This window comes from Trichosurus vulpecula, chromosome 8, assembly GCF_011100635.1.
Source record: "Trichosurus vulpecula isolate mTriVul1 chromosome 8, mTriVul1.pri, whole genome shotgun sequence".
In the NCBI taxonomy this organism is placed as follows: Eukaryota; Metazoa; Chordata; class Mammalia; order Diprotodontia; family Phalangeridae; genus Trichosurus; species Trichosurus vulpecula.
Window position 1 is genome coordinate 185,865,893 of NC_050580.1, and position 21,524 is coordinate 185,887,416.

General features: G+C 36.9%; 1 protein-coding gene across 1 annotated transcript in view; it reads right to left on the bottom strand.

Annotated features, from left to right (window-relative positions):
• Positions 1 to 21,524, bottom strand: part of RYR3 (ryanodine receptor 3) — a 633,352-nt gene that overhangs the window by 553,385 nt on the left and 58,443 nt on the right. Inside the window, exon 3 of the mRNA XM_036736677.1 lies at positions 13,165 to 13,272. Within this exon, the coding sequence (XP_036592572.1) occupies positions 13,165 to 13,272 (108 nt within the window). The remainder of the gene's footprint in view (positions 1 to 13,164; positions 13,273 to 21,524) is intronic.

Here is a 21,524-nt window from a genome sequence, read left to right on the forward strand (position 1 = left end):
AACATTTCGCATTGGCTTATTATTTTTATGTGTTTCCCAGGAGTTGTGACTTGATCTCAACCAATCCTAAGATATGTGTCATCTGCTTTTCATGCAATGGCTAAAACCCTGAAGGTCTTCCATTTAAGGTTTACCTATGCCTTGTTTATACTTTTGATTGAATGCTTGATTTGATTGAATGCTGATGACTCTGAGCCTTTTCTAATTACACTGGGTGTGGAGTTTTGCCCTTACATTTCATCACAAGATCAGAGTTGGCACAGTCAAGGAGACAAATCACAAGAAGAGACTATGTTCCAGGAATTGTTGTGTTTGTTCTTCATTTTCGAAGAGTGCCATGACATGACTTGCAGTTGACTTTGATTTGAGGGAGGGAGGGCTGTGCAAAGTCACCAGCCTCACTTTATCCTCCAGAGCCATCTGGGTCCAGTGACCAGATATTCATCAGGACAATTGGAGATGGCTCAGGATGCAATCTGCCCCTTTTAGGCTAAGGCCTTTTCAGGTTCTCACTTTGAGTGAGGTAGCACCCATTCAGGAATTAGGCCCCTTTAAGAAGTGAGTCAAAGGATGGCCCCTTTAATTAAAAAAAAGTCAAACTGGGAGGGGAAGACTCTCAGGGTCACAACCTGCGGGCAGTCTAACTCAGCTCATCCTCTCCCTCTCTCCTCTCCAAAGGAAGGTGCCCAGTAAACTTGGAATTTACTGTCTAGATTCCTTCCTTTCTTCCTTTTTTCCTTCCTTCCTTCCTCTTCCCTCTTTCCCCCTCCCTCCCTCCTTTCTTTCCTTCCTTCCTTCCTGTCTCTTTCTTTCTCCTTTCTCAAAGACCAACCCTTAAACCCATTTCACTCTGGAGCTCATAGGGTGGACCACAATGGGTCCCTGCCCAAGCTCCACTTAATGGCTATATTTTGGGCCCTCCTGGCTCAGAGTAAATGTCAAAAGTAACTGTTTCTCTTATGTTCCAGGAATAAATAAGCAGGCTGTGAGGACACTCCTACACTGCATTCCATTGGCTTCAGCTTGGAGGGATTCTTTTCTTGGAACAAAGATATACGTGTAGACTGTACAGATACAGCAAGACACTTATTAAGGATGTACAAGTCTAATAGAGGGGCAGGGCAGATTCTAGAATACCTAAATTATGTTGTTTTTCAGTCATTTCAGTTGTGTTCAATTCTTCATGACCCCATTTGGGATTTTCTTGGCAGAGATACTGGAGTGGTTTGCCATTTCCTTCTCCAGCTCATTTTACAGATAAGGAAACTGAGGCAAATAGGTTTAAGTGACTTGCCCGGAGTTACACAGCTAGTAAGTGTCTGAGGCCAAATTTGAACTCATGAATATGAGTCTTCCTGACTCTAGGCCTAGTGCTCTCTCCCCTGTGCCACCTAGCTGCTCCCAGAATAACACTTATGAATATCTATCTAGTAATATCCATTGTACAAACATAAACTTCAGCAGTTATATGGTACTTCAATCTTCATTCTTATTTGTCCCTTCAAAATGTAATTATAGCACTTTGGGTCCTAAAAAGACAAAAAGTCATTGGAAAAAGAAAAACCACGTAGAAAAGAAATGTTTGCTCTCACTTTCTCTAAATTTCTAAACAACTCATTTTCATGATTCTTTCTCTGCTGAACTGCCTTTGGCCAACATTATGTCTCAGGGTTAAATGTATAAAATATCTAGGAATTCACCTATTAAGACACAAACAAGAATTACATAAATTTGCTTATAAAATAATACATAAATTCTCACACTGTAAGATCCAAATAGATACATAGCCACAAAAGAATTACAAAAGGGAAGGAAGTACCTTTGATAACCGTGTATAGAATGAGAGTTCTTTACTAAATAAAGCACAGAGATAATTATAAAAGATAAAGTAGTGTATTTTATTATATAACAGGGAAAAGGTTTTGCACAAAATCAATGCATCTGGAATTGGAAGGAAAATAATTAACTGGAAAATATCTTTGTAGCAAATTTGTCTGAAAAAGATATACAGAGAATGATACAAATATATAAGTAAAAGAGCTATTCCTCAATAGGTGTATGGTAAAGGATATAAACAGGCAGTGTTCAAAAGAATAAAAGATACTAATGACAACTGAATTAAAAAAACCCATCAGTTCCTGATCACTAACCTGAGAAACACAAATTAGAACTACCCTTAGGTTCTACCTCACACTCACTGGATTAGCCAAGATGACAAAAAAAGAAATGACTATTTTTGAAGGGTTTAGGGAAGAACAAAAACACTAATATATTGTGCTTTTGGAGCTATGAAGTGAGTGTACTGTATTGGAAAGTGATTTATAATTATATACAAAAAATCACTAAACTTTGCACACTCTTTGGCACCACTACTAGGCATTTAATCCAGAGGTAAAAGACAAAAGGAAAGGGCTGTTATGGACAGAAACGTAGCATCATTTTATGTTGTAGCAAAGAACTGGAAACAAAGCAAGCATTCATCAACTGGAAAGCAGCTGAGTTATGGTATACAAATGTAATTACAAAATTATTGTCCCATAAGAAACGACTGATAGATTCAGAAAAACCTAGAAAGACTTATATGAACTTTTGCAGAATGAAGTGAGAGGAATAAGGAGAACAATTTATACAATGGATACAATAATGTAAAGGAAAACAACTTTGAAAGACATAAGAATTCTGAACGATGAAATGACGAATCACAACTCCAAAAGAATGATGTTGAAGCTGAGGGAGGAGGCAGTCAGATGGTGAATTTTACGCACATACACACACAGAAATAATGTGTCACTTGTATTGCTTGACCAAAGTATATTTGTTTGTTAAAAGAGAGACTTTAATTTTACAGGAGGAAAATGATTGACTCATTTGTTACAAGGGAGGGGGAAGTTGTGGGGAGAGTGACAGTGATACACAAAAAAAGAAAAGTATATTGTATATTTAAAAATACACAGAAGACAACAGAAATTCAGAAAACAGATGAACAGGTTATTGTTGGTACTATTGTGTTAAATTTAATATGTATTTTAAAAATAACCAGCACATATAAATTCATTGTTTCATATGAAATTTATGTCAAGTATATTGTCCAGTATATATATATACACACACATATGTATATGTAATTATTTTTTAAAATCTCTGACACTTTTGACACTTTTTCTGGTGGCCCCTAGCCTTACAGCTTACTTACACCCATTCAGAATTCCTGCTCTATTTTCTTGTCTTGTTCTGTTCTCTTGACTTTTGAAGGATTCCGGCTCTGTGTTCCACACATTTTGAAAGTATCAAGTATTTTTTATGTATGGCTCTTTCCAAAGTCAAGCTTCCAGAAGCTCTGTTTTGGTCCCACCCCAATATCTTCTGGTGAATGCGAAAAGGAAGAAAAAGCAAAAAAAAGACCTACTGTAGGTCTCTCCAAATAGAGACCTGCTGCTGGATGGAACTTACAAGAAACATCAGAATCTATTTCCTTCCCATTTTCACTGCAGCAAATTCATCAGGCTAACATCAATGGGATAACCTATAGAAGACAACAATAAACTTCACTTCCTCTGAGCTAAAAAGCCACCATATAAATATTCCTCAAGCTTTTAGCAAAAATGATAACAATGTATTAAAACCAGTATCTATAACCTGTGGGAGTAGGATGAGGAGGAAGGAAAAAGAAATTAGTTCATGAGCACTGAATTTGGCTTTTGCTTTAAAAAAGAAAAAAAAGTATTAAAATAAGCTTAAGATATCATCTGTGCTGACATTTGGCTTCTTGGAGGATTAGAAAAATAAATCAATTATTTCGCAGCTGTCTCAGTAGCTACAATTAACATAACAGGATGACAAGACAAAAAGGAGAAAGCAGCTGAGCCTTGCTCTTTACAATGGTGGAGATCCCTGTTTGACCACAAGTGATCTTCACATGTCTGGAAACACGGGTCCAAGGGACTAAGGCTTGAACTGTAGGTGTGATTTCCATGCCCCTCAAAGGAAAACCAATCCAGCCTCTGTAAAACAGAAGCTGTTCTTAGCACTGATGCACAGTCATTCCCACCCCCTCTATTCATCAAACCTTCCATATTATTTCTCTCAGCACCTAGTTTCTTCTTCTCCTTGTTAATAAAATCAGGTCCTGAATAGCAAATTCCCCTCACTGTTATAATTTTGGTAATATTGGAAATGAGTCTCTGAGGACAGTACACTCCAGCACATCTCCAAAAAAATGAACTCCCAGGTTTGGTTCTTTTTCCTAAACTCATCTTCCATTTCTTCCTTTTGTCCAGGTTTTCTGTAGTATATACTAAAGACAATATTGTTTCTCTTCTTCTTCCTTTCTTCTTTACCCAAATGATCTCCACCATAATTCTCCTCAACTGTTTATTAGCAGCAGTGTGACATGGTGGATAGAATGTTAGACTTACAGTCAAGAAGACCAGGGTTCAAATCCTGTTTCTGAGACTTGCTAGTTATGTGACAACAGTTAAGTCACTTAGCTTCCCTAACCTTTAATTTTTTGATTGGTAAAATGAGGTAATACCTGTAGTACCTACCTCAAAGGGTTGCAATGAGGCTCAAAAGAAATAATGTAAAGCACTTTGTAAACTTTAACATATTATATAAATTACAAGATATTAATTTCAAGATTTTTTACACAAATTTTTTCTTACAATACAATGTTACTCCTCCCCTTCCCAGCCCACTTTATCCATATTTCTTTTGAATAAACTATACCCTTCTAGATAGACATGCTAGTGACAAGTAAATGCTAATGAAGGAATTCCTCAATTTCTACAGACAAGAGACCAAAATATATGTTTCAAAAGTCTCGAATAAAGTTATTAAGTCCAGTCATATATTTAGACTTAAATAAAAAACGGCTGTTTATGTGTATCTGCTGCTATATGCCTGACTATATTTATAAGTTTCTATAATTTTGGGAACTGGGCTGGTTGTACTGGGTTTCTATGATGAACTAAGCCTTTGTTTCTTACCACATAACAATATTTAGGCTACCATGTCTTCAGCTTAGTTCTATGTAAAGTAAAATGAGTGGCTCAGAAGAGAGTGAAACATATTTAGAAGTTGATTTCCTTTTGGATAATATTGGGGTCCTCCCAACAATAGTATGTGGAAAATTGGACACAAACGAAGATTTGGGCATTCATGAGGAGTTACCCAACTTCCACTATAGGGTGAAATCTTAGATTTTAAGAATCAAGATTATATGCCCGCATTTATTAACTAAAATGTCAGACAGAAAACTCAATAGGACTGCAATATATACCTACCAATGTAACAAAAAGGAAGGTCTTTATATTCCAGTATATTAATTTTAAGTGGGTACTCCTCAATTCAAAACACAGATCTCAGAGTTTAACAGCTATAAGAAGATCTTCCAAATAACCCAGCAGAAGGTCAAGTGGACCGACCAACCTACCTGTCTAATGTATTATCAGTGTTGTACAGTGGAAAGAGCACTGGCTCTGGAGTGAGAGGACCAAAGTATGAATCTGTAAAATGTGGGGAGTTAGATCATGTGACCTCTAAGGTCTCATCCAGTTTCAGGTCTATGATCTTATAATCCTTGTACATGCATTATCAAACACAAGGAGAAAATACCAATACTTGACTCTAAGCACATCCATTAAATATCCTTCTTAGAACACTTTATGGTTCACAAAGCATTTTACATATAAAAGCATTATCCCTCACATTAATCCTATAAGGTAGATAGTGCAAGTATTATCATCCCCAATATACAGATTAGGAAACTGAGGTTGAGAGAGGTTAAATGACTTGCCGGAGGTCACACAGGTAATAGGTAGCAGAATTGGGACTCTAACCCAGGTCCTTTGACTCTAAATCCAGTGTTCTTTCCACTAGGCCATACTGTCTTCTGTTAGAACAAAGAATGAGCAGCAAAAAAAAAAATGGAGTTGGGTTAGTTGTAGTCTTCAGTCCTGTTTTAATTAATGAGACTGCAGCAGATGACACTCATTGATACACTGATACAAATATATGTTCTCTCAATGGCAACTACAAGAAACACAAATACTAATTGCTAAGTTAGATATACGTCAGCATACTTCTCCCAGCCAATAATGTTAAAACAATAGTAAGGCCCTGTCTAGGTGGTCTCATAGAGCAATGAGAGAGCCACCGAGGACACAAAGACAACATAGTTTACAAACTTTTCTCAGTGAGTAAAAATATTAGAGCAAAAACACACATATGATTATCGTAGCTGTGATAGAGAATAATAGAATGCTGGAACTGGAAGGGATAAGAAATCTTTAATCAAACATGTGATGACCACTTGTCACATACAGTATAAGGGGAATTCTTTTTTAGGTATGGGTTGAACTAGTTGGCTACTAAAGTCTCTTCAGATTGAAATTCTATGACCTTAAAAATCAACCGGGCCAATCTCTCCATTTTAGAGATCAAGGAAGTGATTAAGAATCAAGTGATTAAGTAACTTGCCCAAGGTCACACAGCTAGTTAGTGGCAAAGCCTGGGCTTGAACTCAGGGTCCTTGACTACAATTCCAGAGCTCTTTCTATTACGCCATTTTGCCCTTTAGTATTTCAGGACCCAGAAATGAGCCTTAGCATTGATGCAATGGTATTTGGTAGAATTAGGAGAGAAATGGATAAAATGAACACATGACTCTAATGGATGGAAGGATCCCACAATTTCACACATTCTTTCTCCCATACCATTTTTCCACAATTTCAAACTGCCTCTTCTTTTTCTTAATTCTTACTCATCCATTCCCCTATCTTAACTGCACATCTTCTTACTTTCAAAGGACAATATACCATCATTCTAGTACTCTACCTTGGTATGGGGAAAGGATTGGATCAGTGGTGGTTGTGTTTTGACTCAAGAGTAGAATAAAACTCTCTGAGGACACAATCAATTCAGTGTTGCATTTGCATAATGTTAATCACTCTCTACCACTATACCTAAATTTGATGTTTTGGAATAAATTTTCATGAAAAGCAATAAATAAGTTGATATTTTCTATAGTTCATTTAATACTTCTACAAAACAGTATTTCTGAAGCAATATAGATAAAAAAGCAAAGGTTTAACAGCCTCCAAGAAACACAAGTAAATTAGCTTAAAGGGGCTCAATTCTAAAATTCCATGCATTTTGAACATTTTCCATCCTTCAAATAAAAACAATCACATTTTTGAAAAAAAAAATTTCCCTTGATTCAGACATGCAAAAATTCAGGGTTAACGAATACCCCCTGAAAATTCAGTGAGAGTTATAGCAACTCCCCAATAAATAACATATTCTTTATAGGATTTTCTATCAAAAAGTTAACAAATATTGCCATAGGACCTCTACATGTTATTTTCCTTTACAAGTCATGTCAGAGAAAGCTTAAACTACCTGGAAAACGTTGTAAAGGAGCCTCTTTGCAATCAGAACAACAAATAACCATTTTTGGTCTAGCATACCGGAGGAAGCTCAGGTAGCATTCTAAGAAGATGTGAGCAATCATTACTACATGACAAATGCTCCAACAGTACATTAAAACATCTACAGCAAGAATGAAGAGACTCCAGTGTATGTAAAATGATAACAATGCTAATTGCCACCATTACTGAACCAGTATAAAAAAAATCACTTTTGAATTTTATGAGTCAAACTCAAATGAGCCAATTTCAGTAAAAAGACAAGTTTCCCTAACAAGGAGACATATTATTCAGAAAGTTAATGCTTCAAAAGAGGCAAGGGATAGCTTTAAAATCTGACTGTAAAGGTTCTTTCACTTGAAAATGCCTCTAGTCAGAATATGACGAAATGTAAAAAGCTAGTTTGGTCACAATGCTTATTTTTTAATTGCTGAAATTACTGTTGGCTTAATTTGCGGTTTATTCTAGAGACAGTGATTGTGAAATATATGAGCAAAAGACAAAATTTTGTACTAGCTTTTTTCATTCATATTATGAACTCCAGCCTTAATGGAAAAATAAAACTGCAGTTGCATAATAACATCAGAAGTGCATTAAAGCTCCTAATATCTCAAATTAAGAAAAACCTGCATGCTTCTGACATTCATGCCAAGCTGAAACCACTGGACTGTGCTGCCCAAACCACATCCTCAGAACGAATATTTTAAAAACAATTGTCAATGTCTTAAAGAAAAAAATAATAAGTACATATTTAAAGAGCCATTCTGTGAAAAGCTTAAAAGTATGTAGGCACTTTTAATTCCACAAAATTTTAGAGTGTGGTATAGCAGTGTTTTCTAACTTACTTAGGCACATAGAATGGAAACTATCCTAGACACTTAACAAGTGAAAGGCCTCAGTTCATTACAAACACAGCTGGAGTCAGTCGTTCATGCAAAATACATACATAATTAAAGGAAGGAATAACATACCCATTCAGAGAGATCATTGGACTAGCAAAAATTTAAAAAACAAAACAGTAAATGGATACTTTAGTGTATGCAGGTCATTTGGTTATGCAAGCCATTCCAAAACTTTTGAGTAATTTGAGAAAATTACAGTGATATTTTATTAAAGTCAACCCAATGAGAACAGCAAAAGTGGTTTTACCCACTGGACAACATTTAGTAACCAGGCCTAAAAATAAACAACAATATTGTATGTACAATTTATTATTTTTTCCAACACATATTGGCACATGACACAATACAGTCACAAGGTAATATAATTTCCGACATAGTTCTATAGGGCTTTTTTGTAATTATATCTACAAGAATAAGTTCACTTAAGGAAAGTGGTCGGTACAGCAGTTAAATAATTTGCAATTTGCTGTCTAGGAAATAATGAAAACAACGTGATTTTTCATACACAAAGAAAGATGCTTCTTTACTCTCTCATTCTGCCATGGCACAGAGATGGCAAACTGGAACAACACTAGAAACAAAGCTGCTAAACTTGCTGATTTTGACAAAAAGTTGAAAGACTAATACAATATTATAATTTACATGTCCTATTATTTGCAAAAATTTGCATCAACTTCAGTTTATGGAATAATACATAAAAATACCTTCTGCCATTGTAAGGCCTTGAAATGGGGAAAAGAGGAGGTGGTAATGAGAAGTGATTTCAGCCTACTAATAATCTTTGCAGAAACAAAGGTTCCAAAATGTTGGCCTGGAGGCCCATCACATTTCAGAATTAATCTATCTGCTGTTTGAAGGAAGCTGTAAAAACCATAGGTTTAAAAGTCCCTAGGGGCTTGAGTTTCATCCCAACTAATGCAGAAAAAAAGAGAGAATGAGGATAATGCCTCAATTTAAACTAATACTACCACTAATTAATGTTTTTAAGACCCAATTCTTGGACAGTTCTTTACAGTACTCACCAGTGCAGAAAGAGAACAAGCACTGTTGTTTCATTTTAAAGCAGAGGGATCAAAAGTCTAGTGAAGTTGGAAAACAGGTCAAATTTGTTAAAATAAATAATAAGTAAAGAACAAAGGCCTAATTCACAATCCGATGTTACAGCCAATAAACAACATGGACTCCTGGAAGTAATTTAGCTTTTTAGGATATATGTTAATTTTTTTTTCTTTCTTAATTGTGTATACTATATTAATAGTCAACAGCTATTACAGGCACCTATACGGGCACAGAGATTCAGTATCATTTTAGCATCATGATCAATGATAAAAAAGAACTATGTGATTTTAGAAGCCCTTTAGGTCAGTTAGTCTAATCCCTTCATATTACAAATGAGTAAACCAAGGCCTAGGAAGAAGTAACTTGGTTTACAGTTGCAGAATCTGGATCACATCTCCTGAATTTTAGGAAAATATTCTGTCTAATGTACTATTATGTCTCCAATAAATAAGCCCACAAATATAATGCATACAATTTTACATACAAACAATCTTTTACTTCTCTTATTTTTAGTAATCAAATAGGAAAATGGGCAAAAGGAAGCTATAGCTAGAAGGGAATAAAGGAAAGCAGGGACTGATTCTTAATCTTGGCACAGTCATTTCTACATACCTAAGGCTTAATAATAAGTGTTTGTTAAATTTGAAATTACATGAAAATAAAATGCTAAGTAACATCCATTTCCCTTCCATTCAAGAATAACCATAAATGTCAGGTGTCTCTTATAGAATAATCATGAATGGGCTCCAGATGTTACTGCCAATCTCCTCCATTTACGAGCACACACACATGCATACACATGTATGCGTGCATGCACACTCACCCTTCCTATTCTAAAAGTGTTTGGAAGATGAAAATCCCACTGTCTCTGTCTCCATTTCTTTTATATGACACAGAAATGGTGGCTGAATCAAAGGGTTCAGAAAGGGAAAACTGTCTACCCATATTCAGGCTAAATCAGGGGTTAGTCACCCTTTTCTATGTCTTGGACAAGCCCGGTAAAACCTACAAACTCCTCAGAACAATGGTTTTAAATGCATAAAATAAAACACACAGGATTTCAAAGGAAACTCATGACATTAAAAAACAGTTATCAAAGTATTTTTTTAAATAAGTTCATGGTCTCCATGTTAAGAACTTCTGACCTATATAATGGAAAGTTCTGTTGTAAACTTGGGCTAAGCAAGAACATGATAATTCTAGAGCTTTTAGGACCAATTCCACTTCTGCCAGTAACCTACTGTGTTTAACAGATGATTTTTAGGCATAATCTCTTGAGAACAGAGTCAGATTTGATTTATTCAACTCAATTCAATAAATACATATATTGGATGCCTGCTATGTGCAATGCACTATCCTAGGCTTCAAGGAGATACAAAGAAAAAAACAAACTATGGTTGCTGCCCTTAAGAAACTAGTAATGGAGAGTAAGACTTGTGCAGAAGAGCACTTAAATTGTATTTAGTGATTATATTACCTTTCTGTAACTCTGATCCTTCATATTACAAGACAGGCAAACTTCCTGACTATCTCATGAGGAGCTGTAAGGAAAATAACTAATGAAATGGACTTTTGAAAGTTTACAAGTATGAAATATATATCAGAATATTTAACATTATCCATTCAAAAGGTTATATATTTATCGTTAGATAATTCTTTGTTGGTTTCTTGTTTCATATAATTTTTTGAGAGTTTGGTAAATGAAATTTAATTTATTTGGTTCTACTGCCCAATTCTCATACTCTCCTCCTCTGAAGCATATATCACACCCAGAGAACTACATACATATGCCAAACTATGCATATTTCTCCAGCAGGACATACAATTCACAGATATAAAATTCCCAACTGCTGACAGTGTTTTTCATTCTAACAGCATGTCTATATGCATATCTAATTCCTCAGCACTTGCTGAATTCTCAGAACTGCTTTTAAAATTATGGGAGAATCACAAAATGAACACGGGAAGATGACAGCCAGATTAGATGCTCAGGATGACTTCTTAGTATCCCAAATTTTTCTAAGTAATATAAAGACATTACTAGGTGAGGGCAACCAGTTCTTTATACCAGGATGACAAATTTAGAGGGCATAGTGACATAATTTTCAATCCTTTAGCAATGAATAAATAATAGAATTTAACACCTAGTAAGACTAATTAATGAAAATGGTAATATTACCAGATGGCAGTCTGAGGGGACCTTCTCCCCTGACACTCTGCTCTTTCTAATCCCCTGATCAGTTTCCTCCCTCCCCAAGGTTGTTAGAGACTTTAGGAGATCATAGAATAGGAAAATTTTCTAAAAAAAATACACTAAGATAAACTGGAATTAATACATGCATGCATACACCCCCTCCCATACCACTCACACAGTGAATCACCATGGGATCGGGGGAACCGGGAGGGAGATAATTTTCCTATGGATAATAAAACATAAGGCAGTAATAAATAGGTTCTATACTTTGATAGGATCAGGATAAGGTATTCCCAACAAGAAATGTTCCTGGAAAAACAACCCTCCTGATTTTTTGTTATCAGAAATAACTCTAAATTGGATGTTTCACCTGTTAAAATTTATCTTAGTTCATACAAAAATATGGAGGGACTGAGATTTACCACTGAGGCAAACAGGAACCACATCCTTTAGGGTTCTTTAGATTGACATTAAGATATATTGGTATTGGAGAATAGATAAGCAAATAATTAGGAAATGTGTCCTTGACCAGTTCATATCAAACTGTAGTACTATACTGCTGGTATCTAAATATGACCATTTTTCTGTGTGTTTTGAGGGAAGGAGAAATAAAAGGGGGAGGGGGAATTTCAGGGTGACTAGGTACACTGAGTAGGACCAATTAATGGAAACTAAGTTAGAAAGCAAATGGCCTAAGGAAGAAAAAAAAACAAAACAAAACCTCAAATCTTCAGAGAACAATACAGATAATAATTTCAGTAACTGATTAAAGTCCATCAGTGCAGACCTAGAGAACAAAGGTACCCAAGTACACACAAGCTAGTTGGAAAGGACCTCCTCATTTATAGGTGAGAAAACCGAACCCTAAAGATTTTAAATCAGGTTAGTATAAGGGTTATACAACTATTTGGTGGCAGATCCAGAACTAGAACTTGAGTCTTCTGACTCCTATTTCCAGTGATTCTTTTATTGCAACAAAGAGGTATTTGGTACTGAGGCTCTGATATATGGCCTGTCATGAGAGATACTACGAGGCACCATTCCTTTGCTAAATGATTTAGCACAATTTCGGTGACAATAATAACTTAAAATTGCATTCAGAAGTGAAATGGGATTACTCTAAAACCATCCCAAAGACCTTACCTTCCACCCAGATTTCTCCAATGACTGCAACAAAGCTAGAAGATTATAGTGACTACACAGAGTTGCTAACCACATTTATTCTACTGATGAAATGGCGAGGAAAGTTCCCTTAATTTCTAACCAGGTTTCTTATAGTGATGGTCAAAATTTTAATAATTTGATCCTGAAACAGCCTTGTAGTGTCCTAGATAACTAGTCTCATTTATCTTGAGTAGGGGCTGATCAATGCAAAGGAAGAAGGAATGAGACCCAAAGTGAGAGAAATACAAGGAAATACAAACCTAACATGGAGGCCAGATTTTATCATCCCCATTTGGATCAACTCAAAGTTTTTAAAGTCTTCCAATTAAAGATCAGGAAGATGAGTTAAAAAAAAAACACCTCATGCTTAGGAGATATAGTACATGTGACCTCACTCTAAGAATATAAATCACATACTTACCCCTTCAGTGGCATTTTCACCTGTGTTGGCAAGCATTTCCTGTAGAGCTCTTACAGAGAGAGATTGTTCCAGTACAAAATTGCAGATGCAGAGATCTGGAGGAACATACTGTTGAAATAAAACAAAGAAAATGACAAAAGTAAGGTTGTAAGCTGCCTCGCTGGCCCAAATCAGGACCAAATATAAGGGAAGGGGAGGAAAAGGAATGAAAGGGGAGAGAATAAGAGTTTATGTAGTGCCTACTATGTGCCAGGCACTGTGCTAGGTAGTTTACAAGTCTCATTTGATCCTCACTACAAACCTGGGAGGGAGATGCTGTTATTAGCGCCATTTTACAGTTGAACAAACAGAGGTTAAATAACTTGTCCAGGGTCACACAGCAAGTAATAAGGCTTGCTAAAAGTACACACAGCCTGGTCACAATAAAAAGTCCCCATTCAGGAAGTCTGTTAGAAAGAGTTAAAAAAAAAAAAAGACTGGGACCATGAGGAACTACTATGGTGATAAGGATAAGGAAACAGAGGAAAAGAATGACTCCCAAACATCTATATCTATAAGCTTCAAAAGAAAATAACATCTTGAACATGTTTATGAGGATTAGCCTATTACTAGACCTTAAATGACAGATATAACTTATGTTTAATCACTATGTACTGGGCAGTTCGTATGTACCCAATAGTTGGCTTGGTTAGCTACCATTAGGGTTTTGAATGCAAAATTAGGAAACTATAAACTTAGCCAACTTCAGCTAATCCCAGCATACAATGTTAGCAAATCTTCCTAATCACAATGTCCTTATATTCAGTGGGTGTGGCATTGGGGGTAGTCCTGACTCACTGACTTGACTGTCACTAAAGTACTTCTTGCACGCTGTCTCTGTGAATCTGCCCTGCAACAATCAGATAAGGGTAGATACCTATGGGATCTGGGATCTCTATTGGTACATATAACCCATTGAATGCCTAAGTCAGTGTTGTATGCCCATGGACTGTAGAGTGAGAGGGCCACATGCTTGCATGCCTGTGAGTAATAAACAACATGATTCATGATCCTATGAAAACTTATATTCCTTCTCAGTACTTCCTTATGTACAATCCCTTCAAAATTTCAATAAGAATTCCTGGAAAAAATAGAGCAAGAGGCTTTTTGTTTCTTAAGGGTTTAAAATTATTTTATAAACAAAATGAGAGTCCTTGAGAAAAGAAATGCATAAAAATGAAAGCTTTGGAAGTGACACTTGAATGGAGAATTAATACCTTAGTATAAGAAATATAGAAACTTATCCAAGTAATATGCTTCTTAGAAATTAAGATTGCCCAAACGAAGTAAATGACTCTTAAAACTATGACTAAAAAATAAGAAGAAAATGTAAGGAACCTCAAATATCAAAAACAATTATCTTTTAAAAGATCAGGAGAGAGAATTTTAAAATCACTGCACTACAAGAAAGTCATGGCCAAAAAAGAGTTTAGACCTCATATTTCAGAAAATATTAGCAAAGAAAATTATCCCAGATCTATCAAAACAAGAGGACAAAGCAAAAACATAAATAATCCATCGGTCACCTCCTCTAAAGGAAACTTAAAAATGAAAATTCCTGGGGCAGCTAGGTGGCACAGTGAATAGAGCACCAGCCTTGGTGTTGGGAGGACCTGAGTTCAAATTTGACATTAAACACTTGACACTTACCAGCTGTGTGACCTTGGGCAAGTCATTTAACCCCAATTGCCTTGCCTTCCCCCCTCCAAGGAGTAAACCTCTGACTATAGTATGGGCAAAAGAAAAAGAAGGGTACAGGACCAGAACCAGAGTGCATCAAACAGAACATTGTTTCCAAGCACACTCCCCTTCAAACACTAATTTTCTCTGTAAAGGAGGGCAGAAAGAAGGGAAAGCAAAGAAAGTCACATTAAATCAAGTCAAACCAACACACATATAGTAAGTGTATACTATGTTGAAGGCAATATGCTAAAGACTAGAGAAAAAACCAGGCTCTACTTTTAAAAAGCCTACAGTAAACAACTACTTGTAACAAAATATATACAGGACAAATTGAAGATAATCTTACAGAGGAGGCAATATGATGAAGGGAATCAGGAAAGGCTTCTTACTGAGGGTGGGATTTTAACTAGAGCTTAAAGAAAGTCAGGAAGGAGAGATAAGGAAGAAAATTCTAGGCATTGGGGATAGTCAGTGAAAATGCATGGGAGATGGAAGCACTCTATGCCTGCCCAGCAAGGAGGCCAGTGTCACTGGCTCAGGGTGCTTGGAAGGGATTAAGGTGTAATGCAGAGCTTGTAAAGTCAAACAGAGGATTTGCATTTGATTCTATAAGTAGTAAGGGACTAATTGGATTTCCTGAGTAGGAAGTGACATGGTCAGACTTTAATTTTAAGAAATTCAATTTAATAGATGAGTGGAGGATGGACTGAAGTGGGGAGACTTGAGGCAGGGATAGCAAAGAGCAGAATGGCAGGCTAACTGCAAAAGTCCAGGTGTGAGGTGATGAACACCTGCAGCAAGGTAGTGATAGTGTTAGAGGAGAGAAGCATTTGTATAGAAGATTTGTTACAAGGGTAGGATCAACTGATTGACTACATATCTGGGGGAGAAAAGAAGGGTGAAAGAGTCAAGGATCACAAAATCATGCTTAAGTCTGTATTCAGACGCCATCAGTTCTTTCTTTGGGGATGGACAGGATTTTTCGTATGTCCTTCAGAGTTGTCTTAGACTGTTGTGTTACTGAGAATAGCTAAATAATTCACAGCTAATCATCTTACAATACTGTCATTACTTTATACACAGTACATTTCACTTTTAGCATCACCCATACAAGTCTTCCCAGGTTTTTCTGAGAATATCCTGCTCTTCATTTCTTACAGTACAATAGTATTCCATGATAATTACATATCACAACTTCTATTTCTTTACCCCAAGAGAAGAGCTGCTATGAATATTTTTGTACACATAGGTCCTTTGCCTTTTTGTTTTATTGTCTCTTTTGCGATACAGACCTAGTAATGACATTTCTAGGTTGAAGGGTATGCATGGTTTTATAGCCCTTTGGGCATAGTTTCAAATTGCTCTACAGAATGGTTGAATCAGTTCACAAATTCACCACCAGTGCATTAAACTCTCATTTTCCCCACATCCCCTCCAACATTTGTCATCTACATTTTCTGTCCTATTGGCCAATCTAATAGGTGTTAGGTAGTACCTCAGAATTGTTTTAATTTGCATTTCTTCAATCAATAGTAAGCTGGAGTTTTTTTTTTCAGATGATATAAATAGCTTTGATTACTTCATCTGAAAACTGATCATATCTTTTCATCAACTATCAGTTGAGGAATACCTCTTATTTTTATAAATTTGACTCCATTCTCTATATGTTTGAAAAATGAGACCTTTATCAGAGGAACTTGCTTCAAAAATTTTTTCACAGTTACTATTGCTAACTGTAGTTCCCTCCATCCTATCCCTGCATCTTATCCTATTTTTGCTCTCCTTTCTCATTAATTCTTTCTCTTTTCTCCTCAAAAGTGTTTTGCTTCTGAATGCCCCCTCCTCCAATCTGCCCTCCCTTCTATCACCCCACCCCCTTCTCTTATCCCCTTCCCTTCCCACTTTCCTGTGGGGTAAGATAGATTTCTATATCCAATTGAGTTTTTATGTTACTCCCTCTTTGAGCCAATTCTGATGTGATTAAGGCTCACTCACACACAGTCCCTCAGCTCTCCTACCTCTTCCCCTCCACTGTAAAAGCTTTTTGTTGCCTCTTTTATGTGGGACAGTTTACCCCATTCTACCTCCCCCTTTCTCTTTCTCCCAATATATTCCTCTCTCATCCCTTAATTTTTTTAGATATCATCCCTTCATAATGAACTCAGATTTGTGCCCTCTGTCTATATATACTCCTTCTAACTACCCTAATAAAAGGTCTTATGAGTTACAATATCTTCCCATGTAAGAATGTAAACAGTTTAAATTTATTAAGTCCATTATGATTTCCCTTTCCTGTTTACCTTTGTATGCCTCTCTTGAGTCTTGTATTTCAAAGTCAAATTTTCTATTTAGCTCTGGTCTTTTCCTCAAGGATCCAAAGTCCTTTAAAGCCCTCTATCTCACTGAATATCCATTTTTCCCCAGAAGGATTATACTCAGTTTTGCTGGGTGGGTGATTCTTAGTGGTAATTCTAGCTCCTTTGCCCTCTGAAATATATTCCAAGCCCTCTGATCCTTTCATGTAGAAGCTGCTAAATCTTGTATTATCCTGACTGTGGCTCCACCATACTTGAATTGTTTCTTTCTGGCTGCTTGCTATAGTTTCTCCTTGACCTGGGAACTCCAGAATTTGGCTACGATATTCCCAGCAGTTTTCATTTTGGGATCTCTTTCAGGAGGTAAAAAGTTATCTATTCCTTCTTTTGTAATTCCCTCTATTCCCTATTTGGTTAAGAATACATCGACCTGGGAAACTTCCCAGAGCCAAGATGGTGGAATAAGCAGCAAACTGTTATAGCTCCCCCATACTCACCTCCAAACAACCATAAAATAGCACCCCAGAACAAATCCTGGAACTGCTGAGCCAGTAGAAAGTCGGGGTAGAGTGGTATTTTAGCCTGAGAGACCTGGAGGATCAGCAATAAAGGTCCATCTCACTCAGGTAAAAGGAGAGCTCATTCCAGGAAGGGAGAGTCCCAGCAAGGCTGCAACAAGCCCCACCTCAGCAAACCAGCAGGAGGTCCTGAGCCCCAGTGTGGTGGAATGGGCCAATGCCAATACCAGGAACTCCATGTGCTTTAGCATAGCCAGGGAAATTGGTAGACTCCAGCTCTGAAAACTACCACATGCTTCAGTGCACCCCAAGTGGGCAGATGTCCTATACAGTTAGACCTCCATGTGCTTCACTGCAGCCCCAGGCAGGTAGACATTTTGCAGTGGCCTGACCTCCTCTGCTTCAGAGCAGCCCAGGGCAAAAAGGCATCCTCCAGGGAACAGATCTCATCTTTCAGCACAGCCCCAGGTAAATGCCGAAAAACCCCACCTGGCCTCAGCACACACCAGACACCTACACTAGGAGCCCAGCTCAGCACCAGGTGAGCTGCCAGATCCTTACACCCTGCAGTAGTGCCAGTTCACCACCCCCCCCATCACACCCACTCAACACAACACCAGACCGAAGGTCCCCCCAGGAGCCTCAAGGCAACATCAGCTCAGCACCAGGTAAACAGCCAGGGCCTGTAGCCATTGGTACAAGAAGCCTAAGATTGAGCCCTATCTACCCTGGAAACAGAGATCATATTTAAAAGAAAGGAAAAAGGCAAAAAAAAGAATGAACAAAAAAACAACAAAAAAAGAATCTGACCACAGAAAGTTATTACAATGACAGAGAAGACCAAGACACAAACTCAGAAGAGGACAATAATGTCAAAATACCTATAGACAAAACTCCAGAGAAATCAGAAAGTAGCTTCAAGCCCAGAAAGAACTCATGAAAGAGCTCAAGGGGGAGCTTAAGAATCATATAAGAGAGAAAGAAGAAAAATAGGAAAAGAAATGAGAATGATGCAAGAGAATTGTGAAAAAGAATCAACAGCTTGGAAAAGTGCTTAAAAAGGAAATTAAAAAATCCACTAAAGAAAACTCATAAAAGAATACAAATGGACAAATGGAAAAGAAAGTACAAAAGCTAACTGAGGAAAACAACACCTTAAAAGTTAGAATTGGGCAAGTGGAAGCTAATGATACTATGAGACATCAAGGATCAAATTCAAAAGAATGAAAAAATGAAAGAAAATGTAAAATACCTCATGGGAAAAACAACTGACCTAGAAAACAGATCCAAGAGAGACAATATCAGGATCACTGCACTACCTAAAAGCCATAATCAAAAGGAGAACCTGGACAGTATCTTTCAAGAAATTATCAAGGAAAACTGCCAGGATGTCCTGGAACCAGAAGGCAAAATAGGCACTAAAGAATCCACCAATCACCTCAGGAAAGAGATCCCAAAATAAAACTCCCAAGGAACATTATAGCCAAATTTTAGAACTATCAGGTCAAGGAAAAAATACAAGTGGCCAGAAAGAAATATCTCAAAAGTCAGGGAGTCATAATAAGGATCACACAGGCCCTGGCAGCTGCAACATTAAAGGATCAGAGGTCTTGGAAGATGATATTCCAGATTGCAAAGGAGCTACACTACAAACAAGAATTACTTACCTGGCAAAATTAAGCAGAATATATCAAGGAAAAAATGGTCATTCAACAAAATAGAATGATTTCAAGCCTTCATAAGAAGACCAGAACTAAACCAAAAATCTGACTGCCAAAATCAAGACCCAAGAGAAGCATAAGGGATTCAATATATCTCAACTATTTACATCCCTACACAGGAAGATGATAATAGTAATTCTTAAAAGTCGTATCACTAACAGTACAGATAGAAGGAATGTGTGTGTGTGTGTGTGTGTGTGTGTGTGTGTGTGTGTGTGTGTAGACAGAATGTATGGGTATAAGGGAAATTTGAGGGAATGACATGAAAAAACAAGGGATGAGAAAGAGGAGTACAACAGGTGCAGAAGGAAAGGAGAGGTAGTATGAGGTAAAGTATCTCATATGAAGAGGTGAGAAAGACCTATTACAGTAGGGGGAAGATGGGGGAGGAGGGAGAGACAGGCATTGCTTGAACTTTACTCTCATCAGTATTGGGTCAAACAGGGAATAATACACACAAACAGATCAACATAGAAATCTATCTTACCCAACAAGGAAGCAGGAAGTTAAGTAAAGGGTGGGAGGCAGGGAAGGGAGGGGGACTGACAGATGGGAGGGCAGATCAGGGAAGGTGGTAGACAGAAGAAAAACACTGGTAAAGTAGGAAAGGGTGAAAGGAGAGACAGTACAAATAGGAGGAAGGATAGGACGGAGGGAAATACACATGTAGTAATCATAACTGTGAATGTGAATGGGATGAACTCTCCCATAAAATGGAAGCAGATAGCAAAGTGGATCAAAAACCAGAATCCTATAATACGTTGCTTACAAGAAACACACTTGAAGCAGAGAGACATACACAGAGTAAAGTTAAGGGGTTGGAGCATTATCTATTATGCTTCAGCTGAAGTTAAAAAAAAGCAGGGGTAGCACTCCTCATCTTAGACAAAGTAAAAGGAAAAATAGATTAATTAAAAGAGAGATAAGGGAGGAAACTACAACTTGCTAAAAAGCACCATAGATAATGAAGCAATCAAATCAGAAGAGCAAGGAATAGTCTACCTGTCAGATCTATGGGGAGGGGAAGAATCCATGACCAAACAAGATAGAGAACAGCATGAAATACAGAATAGATAATTTTGATCACATTAGCTTCTGTACAAGCAAAACCAATGCAAACAAAATTAGAAGGAAAGCAGAAAACTAGGAAACAATCTTTGCAGCAAGTATCTCTGATAAAGGCCTTATTTCTCAAATATATAAAGAACTGAGTCAAATTTATAAGAATACAAGCCATCCTCCAATTGATAAATGGTCAAAGGATATGAAAAGGCAATTTTCAGAGGAAGAAATCAAAGAAATCTAAAGATTTGCTCCAAATCACTTTTGATTAGAGAAATGCAAATTAAAACAACCCTGAAATACCACTTCACATCAATCATATTGGCTAATAATACAAAAAAGGGAAAATGATAAATATTGGAGAGGATGTGGGAAAATTGAGACACTGATGCACTGTTGGTGGAGTTGAGAACTGATCCGACCATTCTGGAAAGCAATTTGGAACTACGCACAAAGGGCAACCAAACTGGGTATACCCTTTGATCCAACAAGACCATTACTGTGATGAGTATGGAATATGTATAAACCATATCAAACTGCTGAACATTTTCAGAAAAGGGAAGAGGAAGGAGAGAGGGAGGAAGGGAGAAAGGAAAAAAATTTGGAACTCAAAATCTTGTAAAAACAAATGCTAAAAATTTTCTTGATATGTAATCGTTGGAAAAAATAAAATACTATTTAAAAGGGGATAAAAGAATACATCAACCTATAACTGTGAGCGGCTTATGATCTACTTATCTTTTAATTTTTAATAGTACTATTTTTAATATTATGGATCCATTTAGAATGTATCGTAGAATACGGGGTAAGATGTTAGTCTAAGCCTAATTTCTTCCAGACTGACTTTCAAGACAGTTTTCCCTAGAAGTTTCTGTCAAAGTTCTTTCCTAAAAAATTTGTTTTCAGGTTTAGTAAAAATGGAAATATTGAGTATCATTGTTTCTAATTCTCTCTTATGCAGTCTATTTCATTCATCAATCTTCCAATCAATACCATATTCTTTTGATGACTGCTACTGTATA